Below are 18,477 nucleotides of genomic sequence, written 5' to 3'. Positions count from 1 at the left end.
TGGGAAGAAAGCTCCATCTCACTTCTTCTGCACATGGTGTGTGAGCAGGTCACTGTGCTGTTTGTTGAAGAAGGCATTCCCCGTTTAGCACTGATGTTGAGGAGTAGTTGACTTTAAATGCATTCATTCCCGGTCTCTCAATTCTGTTCCATGGACCTGTATGTCCATCCTTAGGCCAGTGTTAGCCTGTGCAGGTTACTGTAGCCTTGGGGAAAGGTTTGGGTCACAGTTTCCTTGACATTGTAACTGAGGCCCTTTGCTTTAGCCATGCTTCCTAATGGTAGAGTATCCTGCCCATCATTTGCTTCTTACAGCAAAGCGAAGGAATTAAGGCTGGTATTTCAGTGTGTTTTGTTTTGTGTTTGACACAGGGTTTCTCTGTGTGAACTGAGTCTGTAGACCAGGCTGACCTCAAACTCAAGATCCACCTGCCTCTGCCTCCCAAGGGCTGGGATTAAAGGTGTGCACCACCACTGTCCTGTTATTTCAGTTTTAATGATAAAGAATTTGGTGGCTTACATAATTTTAACAATGTCCCAGGTTTCCATTTTGTCTTTTTCAGCAGGCTGACGTAAGAGTGGGGTTCACAGGCTGAGGTGAGGGTTATTCTGCTCTGAAAGTATTCATTGTCCATTCTACCTCTTTCGGTTTATAAATAGATCCGTCTAGATCCTGGAAGAACTTCCTAGTTCTATTAGATTTACCATTCTTGCCTGAAAAGATGTTACAGTTTTCCCTAAATGCAGAATTTATGTGAGAGGGCAAGTGTGACCTAACGTCAGGGTAGCTGGCACCAGGGTTGGAAGGTGCTGTGTTCTGTTTTCCCTTTCCTGAGTTTTACCTGTGTTTCTCTCAGCCCATCAGATTCGCTCTTCTTGTAAGCTGTTCTCTTCCAAGACAAGGCCTCGGGTAGATCACACAACCTTTGACTCTAAGATCTTCCCTTCACTGATAACCCCCCTCAACTCACCTACACACCTCCCCACTCCTCCTGCCCCAGCACCAATTTGGAAATGCTAGGCAAATACTCTGATTGGATGGTTGAGATCATGTGATACTCAGGCCCATTACTAGGTGCTTTTTGAGTACTTTGAGGGTTTTATTTTTCAGAAAAGACTCTAGAAGTTTCCTTTTGGAACAGGATTTTGTTTTCAACTTACAGTTCCCGTGGTCATTGCAGAACTCTTCCTCTACCTGCCTGTCTATTTTGGTTTTTGGAGACAGGGTTTCTCTGTGTTGCCTTGGCTGTCCTGGACTCTCCTTGTAGAACAGGCTGGCCTCCAACTCACAGAGAGATCTGCCTGCCTCTGCCTCCTGAGTGCTGGGATTGCAGGTGTGTGCCACTGCACCTGGCTAACTCTTTCTTTAAATGTGCATTAAAAACTCAGCCAACTAAATTACTTCAACATTTCAGGCATAACCACTATAATTTATTTGGCTTTCTTCTTCTATTTTTGTTTTCAATAAAGCATGAATTTTAATAAACCAACATATAGAGGTGGGTCTAGTACACCGTAAAACAAGAAATCATATTTCTTAACGTTGCAGTGAAAGAACGCATAGCTAGTGTGTGTGTGTGTGTGTGTGTGTGTGTGTGTGTGTTGATCATTTACAATGAAACCTAAGAATACAACTTTTTAAAATGTAAAATTCACCAAATAGCTGTAACTAAATATCTGCCTCCAGAATTTGAACAAAATCATAAATTTGTGACAAAATATGATTATATCAAAGACCATAGTGTGTTTAACAACTCCGAAGCGATTCGGTCCATCACTTGAATTATCTCATGGTAGCCTTACACATAGAACACTGTTATTAAGATTGTTTCCAGTCACCATATTGCCACAGGAAATTAATTTTAAGATAGGAACTGAAAAGAAAATAAGCAGAAGCAAAAAAAAAAAAAAACCTAAGGAAACAAGAACATGAATAAATAAATGTTCTGGCTGTAGGAAAGCAGCCACTAGGCTTCTTTCTTAGTATCTTCTCCAAGCTCCATGGGAAAATTATATTTGCCAATATCTTCCACAGTTCAGCTTCCCTGTTCCATCGTGTGTGCTAGTTTTTCCTCTACTCCTCCCTCCCTTCCTTTCTCTCTGTTTCTTTTCTCCCCCATTTTTTTTTTTTTTTTGGTTTTTCGAGACAGGGTTTCTCTGTGTAGCCTTGGCCATCCTGGACTCACTTTGTAGACCAGGCTGGCCTCGAACTCACAGCGATCCGCCTGCCTCTGCCTCCTGAGTGCTGGGATCAAAGGCGTGCGCCACCACGCCCGGCTCTCCCCCATTCTTAACACCCTCCTTTCCATTGTCTTTGCTTTTCTCTATATATTCGTCTCATCTTTTTCTTGGTCTTTATTTCTTTTAAGCAGTGATTTCTACAAAGCAAAGGTTGACTATAGAAAACAGTGTGGCTTTCCACTTGGCTTTCTTCCTAAATATTTTAATTTCTTGAACAATTAATCTCCTGAGCATGTAAATAACTCACAGGAGTTTGAGTCCAACCTGGTCTACAAAGCAAGTCCAGGACAGCCAAGGTTGTTACACAGAGAAACCCTGTCTTGAAAAACAAACAAACAAACAAACAAAAACAAAACAAAAAAGTCTCACAAGAATGCAGTAAATTAATCTCACCAGTAAGGAGAACTCAACTTTCTTGTAGGTGGTCCCATATATGCATGGGTTTGGCAGGCTTCCAGTAGGGCACTATTCATTAGCTTGGCTACTCAGTTGCCTTTCTTAAAGCCAGATCCCCGGAGTGTCACTCTTCAAGGTTAAAGTTTCTTTCATCTTGCAGGCATAGAAAATACCAAACAAAGACAGATCTTCAGAACACAAAAATGTCAAAGCCATGTTTTTGATACCTTTAGACTTGCTCAGAGTTACTTAAACCTTCCCCAACTTAAAGCTTGTATTCAGTAAGGTACAGTAAAGAATCCCATCCAACTCATCAGGGTTAATTTGAGACTTTTCTAGGTGTTTATTTACTAGTGAACTCTTACCTGTTTTAAGCTGTGCTTTTCATCCATACTAGGACATATCTGAAAGTGGGATGTGCCTTGCTCAGTGACAACAGTTAATTGACAGCAGTATCCTTCCTTAGTGAGACACAAAGTAATGGTGCTTTAATGTAGCAGAGGTACACTGCCACCTAAATTTACTGGGATTACACACACACACACACACACAACTTGCCTTGCTACCCAAGTTTTGAGACAAGGTTTCTCTGTGTAGACCAGTCTTGAACTCACAGAGATCTGCCTGCTTTTGCCTCCTAAGTGCTGGGATTAAAGGCATGAGCCACCATCACCTGACCTGAAATCTCAATATATTTTTAACTGTAAAAAGGTTCATACTTGATTGGATTCCTCTGTGATTTCATGGTCTTGTTGGTATTATCTTACTTTTTTGTCTAGCTTGTAAGTTATATATTTAAATTATGATAATTATTATCCTTCTAAATATTTCTCATTGCTTTGCTAAGGAGCTCAGGGCAGCATCAAATGTCACACTAAACTTGTTCTAAATTTAATAAGTATTGTTTTGAATGTTCTTGACAATTTGAGGTCACCATAATTGAGAAATTATGGTCCCAGCACTCAGTTAGTGGAAACAAGAGGATCTTGTGTCCAAGGCCAGCCTGGGCTACATTGCAAGATGCTGTATCAAAGAAAAAGAAAAACAAAAACAAAAAGAGAGAGAAATTATGTTATTTAAGAGATTTAAGGCTGGTGTTGTGGCATATGCCTTTAACCCCAGCACTTGGGAGGCAGAGGCAGGTAGATCTCTGAGCTTGAGACTGGCCTGGTCTACTGAGCTAGTTTCAGGACAGCCAGGGTTACACAGACAGACAATAAAACCCTCAAAGTACTCAGAAGTTCCCATTAACAGGCCTGAGTCTCACATGATCCCAACCATCCAATCGTAGATTTGTCTTGCGGGGGGGGGGGGGGGAGGGAAGAGATTTAAAAATAAGGATTTTTTGAACAGGTTTATTGAAATAAAACTCACATATTACCAATCAAACTATTTAAAACCTATAATTCAATAGTCTTAGTGTAGTCAAATGCATGTGCAACCATTACCATTGACAGTTTTGGTTACTCCCCATCCCTTATATCTTTAGTGCCACGCCCAGCCCTGTGTAACCACTACTTTACTTTCTGACTCTAAGTTTGCCTTTGTTGGACTCATATAATAGAATCATTTAGCATGTGGGTTTTTTTGTTGTTGTTGTTTTGTTTTTTGTTTTTTGTCTTTTTTTGCAATTGGCTTCTTTCACTTAGAATACTGGATACTGAATTTGATGAAAACATTTTCAGAAAATATTAAGAAGGATATTTTGGTTTTTAAAAAACATCTCACAAGGAGTTGTCAGACTTATGACACTGAGGAAGTCACTCCATGGCCCAAGGTGTATCACCTAAGTGGTTCTTAAGTTAGTCCCAGTGACAGTGAAGATTACTTATCCAGGGAAAGGCAAAACAGTCACTGAAAATGGGACAGACATAATTAAAAACATCTTCCTTAACTAGGTATTAGGAGTCCCTTCTCTACCCACAGCCTATGAGTTCCTGAACCATGAACGACACTGGACACAAAATATCTCTGTGCTGTATTGGGAAGCTGAAATAGAAACTAGAAGACCTAGGCTTAGGGTTTTTTTTTTTTTTTTTTTTCTATGTCTTTATAGTTTGAATTTAAGGAAATTTTTAAACCTGTAAACCTTTTTTTTGTTGTTCAGGCTGGTCTTGAACTCCTATGCCCAAACTGTCCTTCTGTCTTAAACTCCTCAGGAGCTGGAACAACAAGACCACCACCACACTTAGTCACTTTAAAACCTCAAGTTCCACCCTCCCTCTCTCCTTTTCTCTCCACTGCTTTTTTCTTGTTCTTGTCAGAGTCTTACTGTGTAGCCCAGCCAAGTCTCAAACTAGTAATCCTTGGGTCTCATTGTAAACTAACTGCTGGGTATGGCTGCTGATGGTCTTAAGTTTGAGAATATGCCTGACATCATAGCTGGGGAAATAGATGGCTCAGTGTTTAAGAGCTCTGAGTAGTTAATTGTTCTTGCAGAGGACCCGGGTTCAGTTTTCAGCACCCACATGACAGCACTCACATGACACCACCCGAGAGTGGTATTTCTTGTTCCAGAGGATCAGACACCATCTTCTGGCCTCTGCAGTCACTACATGTGGTGCACAGACATACAAGCAGGCAGACCAACCTTACCCATAAAGTAAAAATAAATACATATTTTAAAAAAACATGCCTCAGGTCTCCTATAAAATTTAGAGGCTTGAAGAATGCAATGTCTATTTTCTTATCCTCTCTGGTTTCCATGTCCTACATGGTTGCTGCACAGGCTCCTGCTTCCTGGAATAGTTCCAGAAGTTGCTCTCAGGTGCACTTGGCATGCCCACCCTACGGAGTTCGGTGTTAGTGACTTTAATGTTCAAAGCCAACTTTAAAGGGCTTTGGTGGTTTTGCCAAGCTGTAACCACCTGCCTCTTCTCCAAACACTGAAAGCCCACAGCACTGTCCAGTTCAGCTCTTCTCCTACCACTCCAACCCAGCTAGCGTGGGGTGGGTGTAGTTCATTAGTGTTGTGAGAAGCTAGGCACAGGTCAGGCTCATCTTAGTTCCCCCCCTGAGCTGCAAAGCCTCTCAGCGGAGAAGGGGCCATTGGCTCCTGTCCTTCCAGACTAGAGCTTGAGCTTGCCTCACAGATAACACACTGCTGTGAGTGGGACACCCGATATTCCAGCCACAGGTAGCTTGACACCAGGGCCTTGGGCTCTGGGTTCTCTTTCAGCTTCATTTAGCGCGCGCGCACACACACACACAGTCATCTATTCTAGAACTTTTAAAGTACAAATTTTAAGGCAGTTGTCTTAAGTTGCCCTCTGTGAGAGTTTTCAACGCAAGCCGTATTTAATTTCAACAATGAGAAAACTATGACTGAAACTTTCGTATTTAATGTACAAATCTGTGTTGGAGCCAAGGCATTAGCAATTCTTCACAACCATTTTGTACCAGTACCTCAGAACAATTCAGGGTCTATTTTGCCTAGGTATGCGCAGAGTTTTATTCATTCATTAGCCCATGTTTATTCCATTCTCTTAATAAAAACAGCCACACAGCCCTTTGTATTGTGTAACGGTCTCTGGAACTTTCCACTCATTAATTTCTCCACGTCCTCTTATACATCAAAGTGCCCTCTAGAAAAACCACAACCTGGAGCTTGGGACTCAGGCTTTAGAAGGGGGAATTCGAGGGTGTGTGCTGCATAGTTTGGGTCTATACCAGGCGTAACTTCCCCACACCTCAGGGTGCCTTTCTAAGCTCCTGTTCCCTTGCTGGCAGTCTAAGAAATAGTGACAATAAAAGGCTGATTCCCAGGGTTAAGGGCATCAGTGTGGTTGTGCTGTCCAATAACTGAGGCTATCCAAACTCTTGACTGGTGTGTGATCACTGAGGGGGTGGCACACGCCATTTTCACCCATATGTGCCTAGTGGTCACCTGTGTTGCAATATTTAGCTGGGAACCAATAAAGCCCCCACCTCAGAACATGTACATATGAGCTTGCTTTTAAACCAAACACTCTACTCTTGCCTTCTAATAAAATGGCGGTCCTTAGACCTCTACTATATGATACTACACACATAAGAATTCTGGACTCTGGATACTGTTGTGGTACCAATATTTCTCTCAATTTAAAACACAAGACCCTGGCCATCTGGTAGAGACTCTGGATCCACTGGGCTGGGGAAAGCCTGTGACCCTGAGTTTCAGCACGGCACACCCCCATGATGGTTTCTTGACTCTGTGGAACATCCTTTGAGAAGTTGCTCCAGAGGTTGTGAGAGTTCATAAACTCAGAGAAGTTCTTGTCTTTGTGTAAAACATAACAGCTGGAGGCAGGTTACCAGGAACATGCTTTGGGGAGAGTGTCTTCACCAGCTCCTACTGTGACAGGAATAAGGTGTCCTTTAATTAGCTTTGCAGGGTGGGTCTTCTGAGGAGTATGGAAGAAATCAAAGTGGGAGTTGAACAGTGTCCAGAGAGTAGGTCTCCTCTGTGCACAAGGCTTTAAGGAAGGGAGCAGAACTTGTGTGATGGGCAGTGGGAAAGTGGGTGGGAGGTAACTGAACCTTCTTGGAGTTGACTTTTATCTTGAGAACAATCGGCTTCTTGATTCCACGAAACAATACGGTGTAACTGTTGTTAACTTGAACTTTTACCTATATTAATAAGGCATCTGGGTCAAGTTTTCCACAGCATCTTCCTAATTTTGTAACATGCTTACTGAGACATAATTCACATACGTGCATAACTTGTCCATTTAAACAAAGGATATAGTTCAGCGTTTTTCATATATTTAGAGGATTGTACAGTTGTCACCAGTCAGCTATAAAATATTTTATCGCCTTGCGAAAAAAACAAAAACCCTCCATACCTATTAGCTATTACCTCCCCTGACAATCCCTCCATTTCCCCAGCACTCAACAATCACAAAGTAACTTACTGTCTCTATGGATTTGTCTGCTGTAGACATTCCATTGAAACAGCATGGTATACTGTGTGCCTTCTTTGACTGCCTTTCACTTAGCCTGTTGCCAGGGTCCATGCCCTTCATTCCACTGGGTGGGTAACCCCCATTTTAGTTGTATGTTGATCTAGTTGACTTACTGCTGGGTTGTTCCTAACTGTCTTCTGGCTATGGAGACTTGTGAGACTACTTGTGCACACATTTGATGGGGATTCCTGTTAACTCTGCCTGTTGTTTTTGGAGGAACTCCCTCCCTCCCCTGTAAGGAAGGTTCAGTTGCCTCTCCTGCTCTTCCCCTTTCCCATCCCGTCACTCAAGTCCCATTCCCTGGCTCTTTTTATGAATACCTTCTACACCAAGCTGGACTCAGTGGCTCTGAATCACTGTTGTAAGAGATCTGTTTCATACAACTCAGTCAAGTATGACTGAATCCTTACCTAAGAAGGTGTTTGTGTGAAGTTGTGAGGAATCAAGCTCTGTTACAGGATAAGCACAAATACCAGAGGGCATTGATTGGTGGAACTGTAAAGGTTGGGGCAATTTTATCTAGATTCGTGTTTATGGAAACAAGAAAAAGAATCTCACAGCCATAAATGTTGATAACAACAATAACACCACACACACACACACACACACACACACACACACACACACACACAAAGGGGGGAGGGAGAGAGAGGTGGGGAGAGAGAGGTGGGGGGGACAGAAAAACAAACTCCCTTAGGTAGCCGCTTTGAGGGAGGCCCTGTGACCTTCTAATGAGTAGAGCTGGTAGATGAAAGCCATGTGTGGATTTCAGGTATCTCTGCTACTGCGTGTTTCTACATAGAGAACACACCTAGAAACTTTGGGGCATTCGAACTCTTTTAGGTAGATACTAAAGTATAAAACATGGAGAAGCAGATAGACCCCAGGTGCAACTATATGGATTTTCACAGTGACCCTTGCTGTGTAATTAGCACTGGCATTAAGAAATGGATTGTCATTAGCACCTCCCCCAACCCTGTCCTAGTCCTAAGTATCCCCCCAAGGGAAGGAGGGTTTCCTGACTTCTAACACAAACATTCTTAGACACAACGGATGCATTTTCAATAGTGTGGTTCTGGTGTCAGGCTCTGGCTAGTAGAACAGATTTGTTTAGCTGAGAGAACGTCTGAACACTCAGTAGTCATACTGTATTGCAAGGTATCATCCAGCCTTAGAAATTAAATACTTTTAAGCTTGTGTTTAAGATAAAAGTTATAACACAGCACTGAAGAAACTCAACTCGTTTTGACCTGCAACTTAAGAGCATCTATTGTAGATTTTGGTTTTTGTTAACTGCACAAGACATCGGATTTTCAAAGTCCATAAACAAACAAACAAACAAACAAACATCTACTTTCTCTTTCAAACCTTGAAGTTTACTCCTGTGAACAGTCTGAAAGGAAGTCCTAGGCCTTATTAATCACAGGCGGTTTAATGATTTTAAAAGTGTGCATGCAAACATATGCACGTTGGCAATACATTATCCTGTGTGACATAATGTCCAACGTAAGTACAATCTTCACAAACAGAACACAGAGACAAATCTGCATTTCTCTTGTTTTCCTCAACAGGAGGGCATTTGATTCCCTCACCTCTCCATCAAGACACGCTTTCAAATGCCACAACTGGCTGCAAACTGACACTGCTCTGGTTCTTACCTGGAAAAGAAGTTCATTATCAGCATCTCACCTCTGATACATTAGCTGGCTAGACGGTCTATTAAGGGAAACTATTGTGCAAAGGCGAATAGTTGCTTTTTCCTTAAAGCTCGATAAATGTATTATAAATTACCAAACAGATTAAGATTTCATTAGACTATTTTCTGCCAAGTCTGGGGTGCTGTGTTCTACCAGGTAATGCCAATTAGCTCCAGGTCAAAGCTAGAACGATGGAGCACGTGACCCCTGCCAATTAATTGCACAGGGCTGCCCTGTGCTCTTCCAACGTGAATGCTGAGTAGCGACTCCCAAGGTAACCTGGGCTTGCCACTCTTGTTCTCCCACTCTGGTGCCCGGAAAGCACCCTGTTCCTTCCCGGTAGGGCTGCAGCGTCAGTGGCCGGGAACTCTCTCTTAGAGGCCATAGATGTAGGTCGCACTCCCTAAGGGTACCGTCCAGAGAGAGTCCTCTTCCCCAGCTTGGACCTTTTCCCGTCGGGTCGCCCACAGCCCCTCCTTCGGTCGTAAGGGGGGAAAGAGAGTCACGCGGGATTCCTTTCCTATTTAAAAACAGCCAGGGTCCCACTCTCAGGCCTGCCCTCGGAGGAACCGGAGTCCACGACGTTTCCCGTGGCGCACGGTTGAGGACAGACTCTGAGAACCGTGGGCCGCTAGCTGCCAGACCCTGCCGTGCCCGGAGGCTTTCCCTGGGTGACCCCAAGGCGGCGGTGCACTTGTCACCGTGGGTGACCGAGAGGGAACGGCGGGGGGCGGGCCCCGCGGGGCAGGTGGGCGCGGCCGGCGCGGGCCTCGGCAGCAAGTGGTTGGGCCGTGCGCAGTCCGTCCTGCGCGGCGCCGGCGCGGGTGCCCGGTACGCGGCGCCCTCCGCTCCGCTGCACCGCCCTCCCGCCGCGCGCCCATGTCTCTGCCCGTGGTGCTCCCGGGCTCCTGCTGCCCGGTGGCCGGGCTGTCGGGCGGACCTCAGGCCGGGGGTCCTGGCGCTGCAGCCGCCGCCGCTCAGGAGCCGCCGCTGCCCCCGCTGCGGCCGCGCTGGCCCCGGGGCGCTCTACAGCCTCCAGCCCGGCCCCGCTGCGCCCCCGCCGCCGCGCTGGCCCCGCCGCCAGCGCTCGCGTCCCGCCGCCCCGCCGCGCCCGGCTCCGCGCTGCTGCCGGCCCGCCCGCTGCTGTCGCTCGGGCTGTTGCAGCTGATTCTGGGCTGCTGTATGGTGGCGCTCAGCTTCGGGGCGCTGTCGCTGAGCAGCTCGCCGCAGGTGAAGAACTCCTGCCCGTTCTGGGCAGGCTCCTCGGTGAGTACCGTGTGCCTCTTTGCGGGGGTCTACCCCTTGGGGCAGGGGGATGTAGAGGGGTCCCCTCAGCTGTTTTTGTTTGACTTCAGTTGGGGGGCTCAGATCCTAAAGTCACCTGAAGTGAGTGGGGGTTGGGGTTGGGCGTGGGGGTGGGGGATACGTGTCGCGAGGCAGGCGAGTTGAAGGGAGAGTTGGATTGCACCTGGGCAGTGTTTGTCCCTTGCACGCTAAGGATTTTGTTTCTGTCAAGTTAACATTAAGTACAGTATCAGGCTCTTCGAGGGATTGGCATGTGGCTGGGAGAAATTATTTAAAACTTTTTTTTTTTTTTTTTTTTGCCACTGAATACTTTACTGCATTGGTAAAGTAAAACTCCAATAGGGCAGGGATTTTGATCCGTTTTCTTCACCAATACAACAACAATGCCAGTACAGGGTGGGGTACTTCTGGAATTGACAAGTGACAAATTGAAGTGGAGGTGGGAGGGGTTGATTTGTCTTTATTCTTCATTAAGAGACGAATAAATGAGAGAGTATCTGGTGTTGGATGACTGAACTCCAAGGAGCTCAGAGGTAATAAGAGGTTGTGTGTGACTGATAGCTTGTACCTGGTCATTAAAGGAGGGCTCAAACCCTGGGTGGGTTCCTGGAACCACCAAAGCTGCTCTGCAGAAATGGGTGCACAAGAAACAGAACCTGTCATTATGGATGTATGCCCCAGAACTCCACAAGTGTGGGGTAGCTAGCTCCGATGATGTCTGTCCTGCCCTGGCAGCTGGTCCTGCCTCCTTGGCCGATGGGGCATTGGGAAGCCTGGCCTCTGGGAAAAGTGGCTGCCAGTGAGCAGGCTTCTGTAGGTGACTACTCATCCTTGCTTCCTAACTGTGCCATAACTCCTTTTCTTAAAAAATTAATTCATTCATATTACATCTCAATTGTTATCCCATCCCTTGTATCCTCCCATTCCTCCCTCCCTCCCACTTACCCCCTACTCCCTTCCCTAATGACTGTGACTGAGGGGACGGGTACCTTTTCCCCCTGTATATGCTCATAGGATATCAAGTCTCTTCTTGGTAGCCTGCTATCCTTCCTCTAAGTGCCACCAGGCCTCCCCATCAAGGAGACGTGGTCAAATATGGGGCACCGGAGTTTGTGTGAAAGTCAGACTCCACTCTCCACTCAACTGTGGAGAATGTCCTGTCCATTGGCTAGATCTGGGTAGCGGTTCGAAGCCTGGTGATGTCTATAGCTCTTTCTACGATCTGCACTGAGTGTACATTTTGTGCTCTGCTGGTTAAAACATATCAAGAGTCAAGACCAAATTTCAAAAATGTGGGAGAACTTGCTGAACCTAGAGTAACTGCTTGAATGAGAACATTAAGAACACAAGGTTTCTCTGGCCTCACCCAGAATTTTGTATCACCCAATGTCAATCTTGTTTTCTTTTAAACACCTTTGCTGAAAGATTCTGTTGGGACCTCAGTCCTTTTCTGCTATAGTGAGCGAAGTCTACAACTTATGTATTAGGTACATAGAATTCCACCCTATAGCTCTGTCCCTGGACTCTGCTACTGTGTTTGTTTGTGTTCTGGAGTACCTTGAAATGTGGGTACTCCAAGTACAGTAGCAACCAGGATAATAAGGCTCCCTCCCCTTCCCCCCCCCGCAACCTCAGCCCAGCTAGTCATTCTGATGGCTGCATTTCTTTCCTCTAAGTAATCTGGGCCAGAATCTTGAATGTATTTTGTGGATTAACTCTTTGTAAAACCACAATCCATTGTTCTCTCAAGATAGCTAGTTTATTGAGAAGATTTGTGGAGGGTGCTTGGGAAATGGTTCAGTTAATAAAGCACCTGTGGTATAAATATGGGGACCTGGGTTTGGATCTCTGGAACTCACCTAAAAGCTAGGTGTTCGGGGAGTGCCTGAACCCCAGTGCCTGGGGTGGGGTTGAAAGAAGGCGGATACAGAAGATCCCTGAAATGCATTGGCCAGCCAATCGGATGAGACACCCATTCTCAAAAAATAAGATATGGTAGAGAGTGTATCTACACTCTAGTGTTATTCTCTGCTACCACACGCATGCACGCGCGTGCACACACACCACACACACACCACACACACACACACACACACACACACACACATTTGTTTTTCTTCTCTAAAATTAAAGTCTGAACTCAGTTTGCAATTGTGAATTATTTCAGAGGTAAGTGCACTTAGCTGTCAATGAAGTCATGGTGGCTTTTGGTGACATGGAAAAGAAAGCTCACAAACCAGAATGTGCTGGATGGCGCCTGAGCTTGTCACAGGCTGGGCTTGTCCTCAGGCAGTAAGCAGATCTGAAGGAATCAAGAATTTGGAACTCAGAGGTTCTCTTCTGTATGTCATAGTCCACCCTGTGCCCCTAGGTCAGTATTCAGACCTGTAAATGTCACTTATTCTTTCTTTGTGTATGTATGACCTGTTCCTTAGGTTGACTTTAGAATTTGTGAAGTGGCATCAGAACCAATGAATATTAACTGCATCCTCAGAACAACTAAATAGGGTTTAAGCAGACATCATTATATGGCATGCTTCTCTTGGTGTTTTAGGAAGAAAAATACTACACTTGTATCATGTTTTAAACCCATGTAGGTGAGAGAGGGCTTAAAAAATTCTGTATTATGAGAAAAGTTAGACTTAAGCAGACACAGTATAATAAAACTGCAGCTACCCTGCAGCCATTGGAACAGTGGTTTCACCTGTATCCCCGCCTAGGCTCTGCCACTGGTCCTGTGTGTCCTGATGGGTGCAAGAACAAGGAATGTCAAGCAGGAACTAGATTCTTTGTACTCCCAGTCCACTTGGCACATTAAAATTCCCATATTGTTTTGAAAAATCTCAGTATTATATCATTATAATTCCATGTGTAAAAATGTCAATGTGTGTATTTCTCGATGGGGGGGTGGGGAGAAAGAGAGAGAAGAAGAAGAAGAGGAGGAGGAGGAGAAGAGGGAGGAAAGAGGAGAGGGAGAGAGAGAGAGAGAGAGAGAGAGAGAGAGAGAGAGAGAGAGAGAGAGAGAGAGATTTAATAGAAGTGATCAGTGACTGGGATGTCTTAAGACTCCCTTCCACTTTTAACATTTCATTATGAAAAAAAAAAGTTTTAACGAATGTAGAAATGAGGATTAATGACCCTATGTGTTGACCCATCACGAGCCTCAGGAGCTAGCAACATTTGAATATCTGGCACCCCCCCCCCAAAAAAAAACCACTGGGTTATTCTAAGGCAAATGACAGATGTGCAACCTCAGCTATTAAATACTCCAGTGTGTATTCTCAAAGAAGGGGCCTAATGACACATTATAACAAACTCAGGTGGCTGAATGAAGGTGTTTAATGGAAAATGGTGAAAAACTGTGACTCGGGACTGGGGACATGAAAACAAAACAAAATAACCCAGCTTTATTGAGCTGTAGCCTGCATGCCTGACAAGTCACCATCAGGTGAGAATGCTGTCTGGTAGTTCCCTGTGGGTTCACTGAGCCATCATCAAAATGGGTTTTGGGAAGTTTTTTTTTCTAATCAACCCGAGATCTCCCTTCTCTCCCCTTCCCCACTCCTCTGTCCAGATACTACCAATTTCCCTACTTTCTCTTTTTTAATTTTTAAAAAAGATTCATTTATTTATTATTTATATAGCATTCTTCCCACATGTGTGCCTACATGTCAGAAGAGGGCACCAGATCTCATTGTAGATGGTTGTAAGCCACCATGTGGTTGCTGGGAGTTGAACTCAGGACCTGTGGAAGAACTGACAATGCTCTTACCTCTCATCCATTTTTCCAGCCCCTAATTTCCCTACTTCTGGCCCTGTAGATTACTTCTACCCTGGACATTTCACACACACACACACACACACAATCCTACAGTATATGGTCTTTTATGACCAAATAACTTCTTTTAGTTAGGATATTTTCAAGGCTCATCTAGTTTAGCACTAAGTTGTTCCTGTTAATTGTGGAGTGATACTTCACTGGCTAGCCATACCATGGGTTATGTCCACTTAGAGTCTCTTTCTGGTTCCTTCTTCCCTTCTTTCTCTTCTCCCTCCTTTTTGCAGATCTGGGCACTGAAGTCAGGGACAGAGGCTAGAGCTCTGCTCCTGAACTACACCTAGCTCACTCAGCCCTTTGATCTAGTATTGAGAGGAAGTGGTCCGCAAGCCTAACGCTACTTGGGATCCACATGTGAGCTCTGGAGAAAACTCTCCTCCGTCCAGACTGTGAATGGCCAACTTTACCTTTGCCACATCAGCAAAGCTGGCAAATCTTAAGTTGGTTTTTATAAAGCTTTTTGCTTTGTGTTTAATGTAAGAGCAGGTTCAAGAGACACATACATGCTGTTAAATGGCACAGTCAAGGCTGTTTTCCATGCTCATCTTTGGGAAAGTGTCAGAGCTGAGGTTTTTTTCCACTTGTCTGACCCCCAAGGTGCTACTTTATCTATTTGAAAAGACATTAGGAATCAAGTCCTATAAGCAGCCTTCTCACACTTTTAAGTCAATATGAAGCAATGTGAAGGCACCATTTTGATATAATATTTATTTACTTATTTATTTATTTTTTCGAGACAGTGTTTCTCTGTGTAACAGCTGTATAACAGCTCTAGCTGTCCTGGAACTCGCTCTGTTGACCAGGCTGGCCTCGAACTCACAAGAGATCTTCCTGCTTCTGCCTTCCAAGTGCTGGGATTAAAGGCGTGTGCCACCACTGCCTGGCATAATCTTTATTTTTTAAAATTAAATTTCCAGAGAGAGAGAGAGAGAGAGAGAGAGAGAGAGAATATGAATGAATGAATGAATGAATGAGTAATTCCTGGAATTAGTTCTCTTCTCCTACTTTGTGGGTCCCACATCTTAGTTTGTAATATTTGGTGGCAAATGCCTTTACCTGCTGGTCCAGCTCAGTGGTGGCCCCTAATGTAAACGTTCTTTTTCACCTGCTGTAGATGTAGCTCAGTGAGTAGAGCACTTAACTAGGATACCAGAGACCCTGGGTTCAATCCCCAACATTGCTAAACCGGTGATGGAAGCACACTTGTCTGTCATATAATCTAAGCCACTCAGAGGTGGAAGATGGCAGATCAGGACTTCCGGATCATCCTTGGCAGCCAGCTCAAGGCTCACCTGTGCTAAATTAGATTCTGTCTCAGGGGGAAAAACCATTTAGATGTTTTTACTTGAGCATGCTATGATCATTTTCCCCCTTGCCAACCTTGGTTAATTACTATTTGCCCGAAACTTGTAGCGCTAAGAGATTGGCCAGGTATCCTTAAATACAGGTGGTAAGTGGCTGAGGGAAGAAGAGCTTGCTGTCTTCTTTAGGTTGTGTTGTCCGGGCTTTCAGTTTTGGTGTGTGTTAGTTAATACTATTTTGATTCCATTGGGATTGTGGGAGATGGCACCTCTGAGCTACAGTTAATAAAAGAGTAGAGGGAGTTACATTGGGTTGTTCATGTGGTTTTTAAAAAACAAAATTTCCAGCTTTGATGTCACTGCTCACTTACTCAGATTTTCAAATGAGTTATGCTATAAAATGGGAAGATTCTCTCTCTCTCTCTCTCTCTCTCTCTCTCTCTCTCTCTCTCACACACACACACACACACACACACACACACACACACACACACACACACACACACCCCTTTTTAGTTATAGGGAAAGATAAGTTGTTGAGAAGTTTGATAAATTATTTTCTGCCTGTTTACAAGACACCTGTTTAGATCTAGCAGTTTTTGACAGAGGAGGCAGAACGGTTTTGCCTGAAGGTGTGATTGTGGAGTAGCCAAGGAAACTAGGGCGGTAGAAGCATTAGCTTTTGATTTTAACAATTGTTTCTAAGCTGGAAAATTAAAGCATTGACCACACATGGCGGGTCATTTCCTTTGTGTCATCAGGAAGAGGAGAGATCTGTTTCGTGCCTATGAGCTTCAGGAATTACGTACAAGGAGAGAAAGAGAAGTGATAAGGTCCCGGGTTATGATAATCCGGAGCTGGTTTGGTGCTGACGATGAGTCCTGACCCGCACATTCAGGGCATGTTGTTGCGTCTTGTGCTGAATGGAAGAATGCTGATGTCCTGTCCTTTTCTGCGGCTCTACTCTTTCAGGAAGCACCACAGGTGGGAATGTGTTCAGGCTTAAGCAGTCATCTTTAAGCAAGTTCTATTTCTGGTGGTATTCAATCATTCATTCATTCACTCATTCATTGGTGCCTGTCATTACCAAGTGCCTTCTAGAAGCTGCTCGCGATACTTGAGTGAGTCCTTTGCTAATGGACTTCCTGGACTTCTTCCTGTCAGAGCCCAGACACTGCTGCACAGAGTGAGGTGAAGCCTAGAGAATGTGTTTCGTGTTTCACTTCTTGCCTTCCACAAGCATCTGTGGATGCCACAAGCATCTGCTCCTTGAGTCTTGAACTCTTAAAGGAACCGCCCTCAAAGCAGAGCCTCATTTCCTGCCACCATCCCAGAGGCTTCTAACCCTCTGTTTCTCCTTCCTTTGTTTTCCCTTTCTCCCCTACCCACTCACAGTGTTCCCAGAATGCCTTGGGATTCACTGCATTTGCAAAGAACAGGGCCACTGGGTAAAACTCAACAGGGTGTGGGTTCGGGACTGAGTGGCTCCCACCCGGAACTGGGATGCAGTTGTGTTGCCCCCACCCCTGTGCTGAGGAATGAGCCACTCACTGTGCCCCAGCCTTCTTTTTCACTATTTATTTTGAAATAGAATTTCACTGCCTTGCTCAGTTGACCGTGAAGCTACTCCATAGGCCAGGCTGGCCTTGAACTTGTGATCCTCTGGCCTCAGCCTCCTAAAGTACTGGGAATGTAAACCAGCTCTGTCAGACCTGACTAAACTTACTTTTCAGCGCATGGTAAGGAATGTGGTTCACACAAGGTTGCTGGCTGTACTCTGAATCTGTTCAGAATTCATGTGGCAATGATGCTTTTAAACAGAGTGTCTTCTAATTGATGACCTTGTTATATCTTGATTTATTTGGGTCTTTATTTAATATTGCTCTGTAAGCTTTGTTTTTCTCTCTAACAAGTCTTAAGTATTTTTGCCAAATATATTGTGAGGTTATTGATATTTCTTATATATTATGTGTTTTTTGTTCATACTTTTCAATGACATTTTCTGGAGTTGCTACTTTGTTAACAAAATACCACCTCCAAAGGAAGAAGCGAAGCATGCAGGCTTCTCTTTGTCTCAGAAGGCCTTCATTAGAGAGACATCTATGTATGAGGCTGTATCAGAATTAAAAGGATAAATAAAATCCTGTTCGGCCACGCCTTTTTTGCGACTTTTCCCAACAGGAATAAAAGCACATGTCTTTAAAGATACGCTCATAAAACATATGACTGTTAATGGTTGTATTGTTTACACAAGAGTGAAAGCCCAGGGATATGGAAAAGACTGAATACATTAGGCACTGCTGCACAATGGAAGATTATATAGCCATCACTCTGAAATGAACTACAGCTATTTCAGAAGCATGTACTGAGATCAGAAAAAGCTACTCTGTCATGATGATTGTATGGAAATCACACCCTTATGAATAGGTGTATACACACATGTACACACATGTGCATGTGCCACTTGAATGTAGCAGTAAGATTTTAGGGGAGCAATTTGTACTTACATAAAACACATTTAATGTACTAACTTGTGAGCATGGAGGAGGTAGGATGTTAAGGTTAATACAGAAATAGAATGTGTAGCTTCGACACAGCATTGTTTTATAGGCTTTTATGTCCCGAAACTGGAGACTTCATCTTAATAACACTGTTTTAATGGAAGAAAGAGAATGCTCCTGAGAGTGGACCACAGGGTATTATATGAGACAGTGGCACAAATAACAAACATCAATGAATAATTCAAATCATAGTTAT

The 18,477-nt window shown here is 44.2% G+C and overlaps 1 protein-coding gene across 2 annotated transcripts in view; it reads left to right on the top strand.

Moving 5' to 3' along the window:
* The first annotated feature begins 10,140 nt into the window (after nucleotides 1–10,140).
* Nucleotides 10,141–18,477, top strand: part of Entrep1 (endosomal transmembrane epsin interactor 1) — a 54,517-nt gene continuing 46,180 nt past the window's right edge. Inside the window, exon 1 of one of the 2 annotated variants that reach the window (XM_051146265.1) lies at nucleotides 10,141–10,542. In XM_051146265.1, coding sequence (XP_051002222.1) covers nucleotides 10,156–10,542 — 387 coding nt within the window. In that variant the 5' untranslated portion in view covers nucleotides 10,141–10,155. The remainder of the gene's footprint in view (nucleotides 10,543–18,477) is intronic. The other variant, XM_051146266.1, reaches the window with a different exon arrangement.

Source organism: Acomys russatus, chromosome 5 (assembly GCF_903995435.1).
Source record: "Acomys russatus chromosome 5, mAcoRus1.1, whole genome shotgun sequence".
Classification (NCBI taxonomy): domain Eukaryota; kingdom Metazoa; phylum Chordata; class Mammalia; order Rodentia; family Muridae; genus Acomys; species Acomys russatus.
This window is presented reverse-complemented; position numbering and strand designations above follow the sequence as displayed.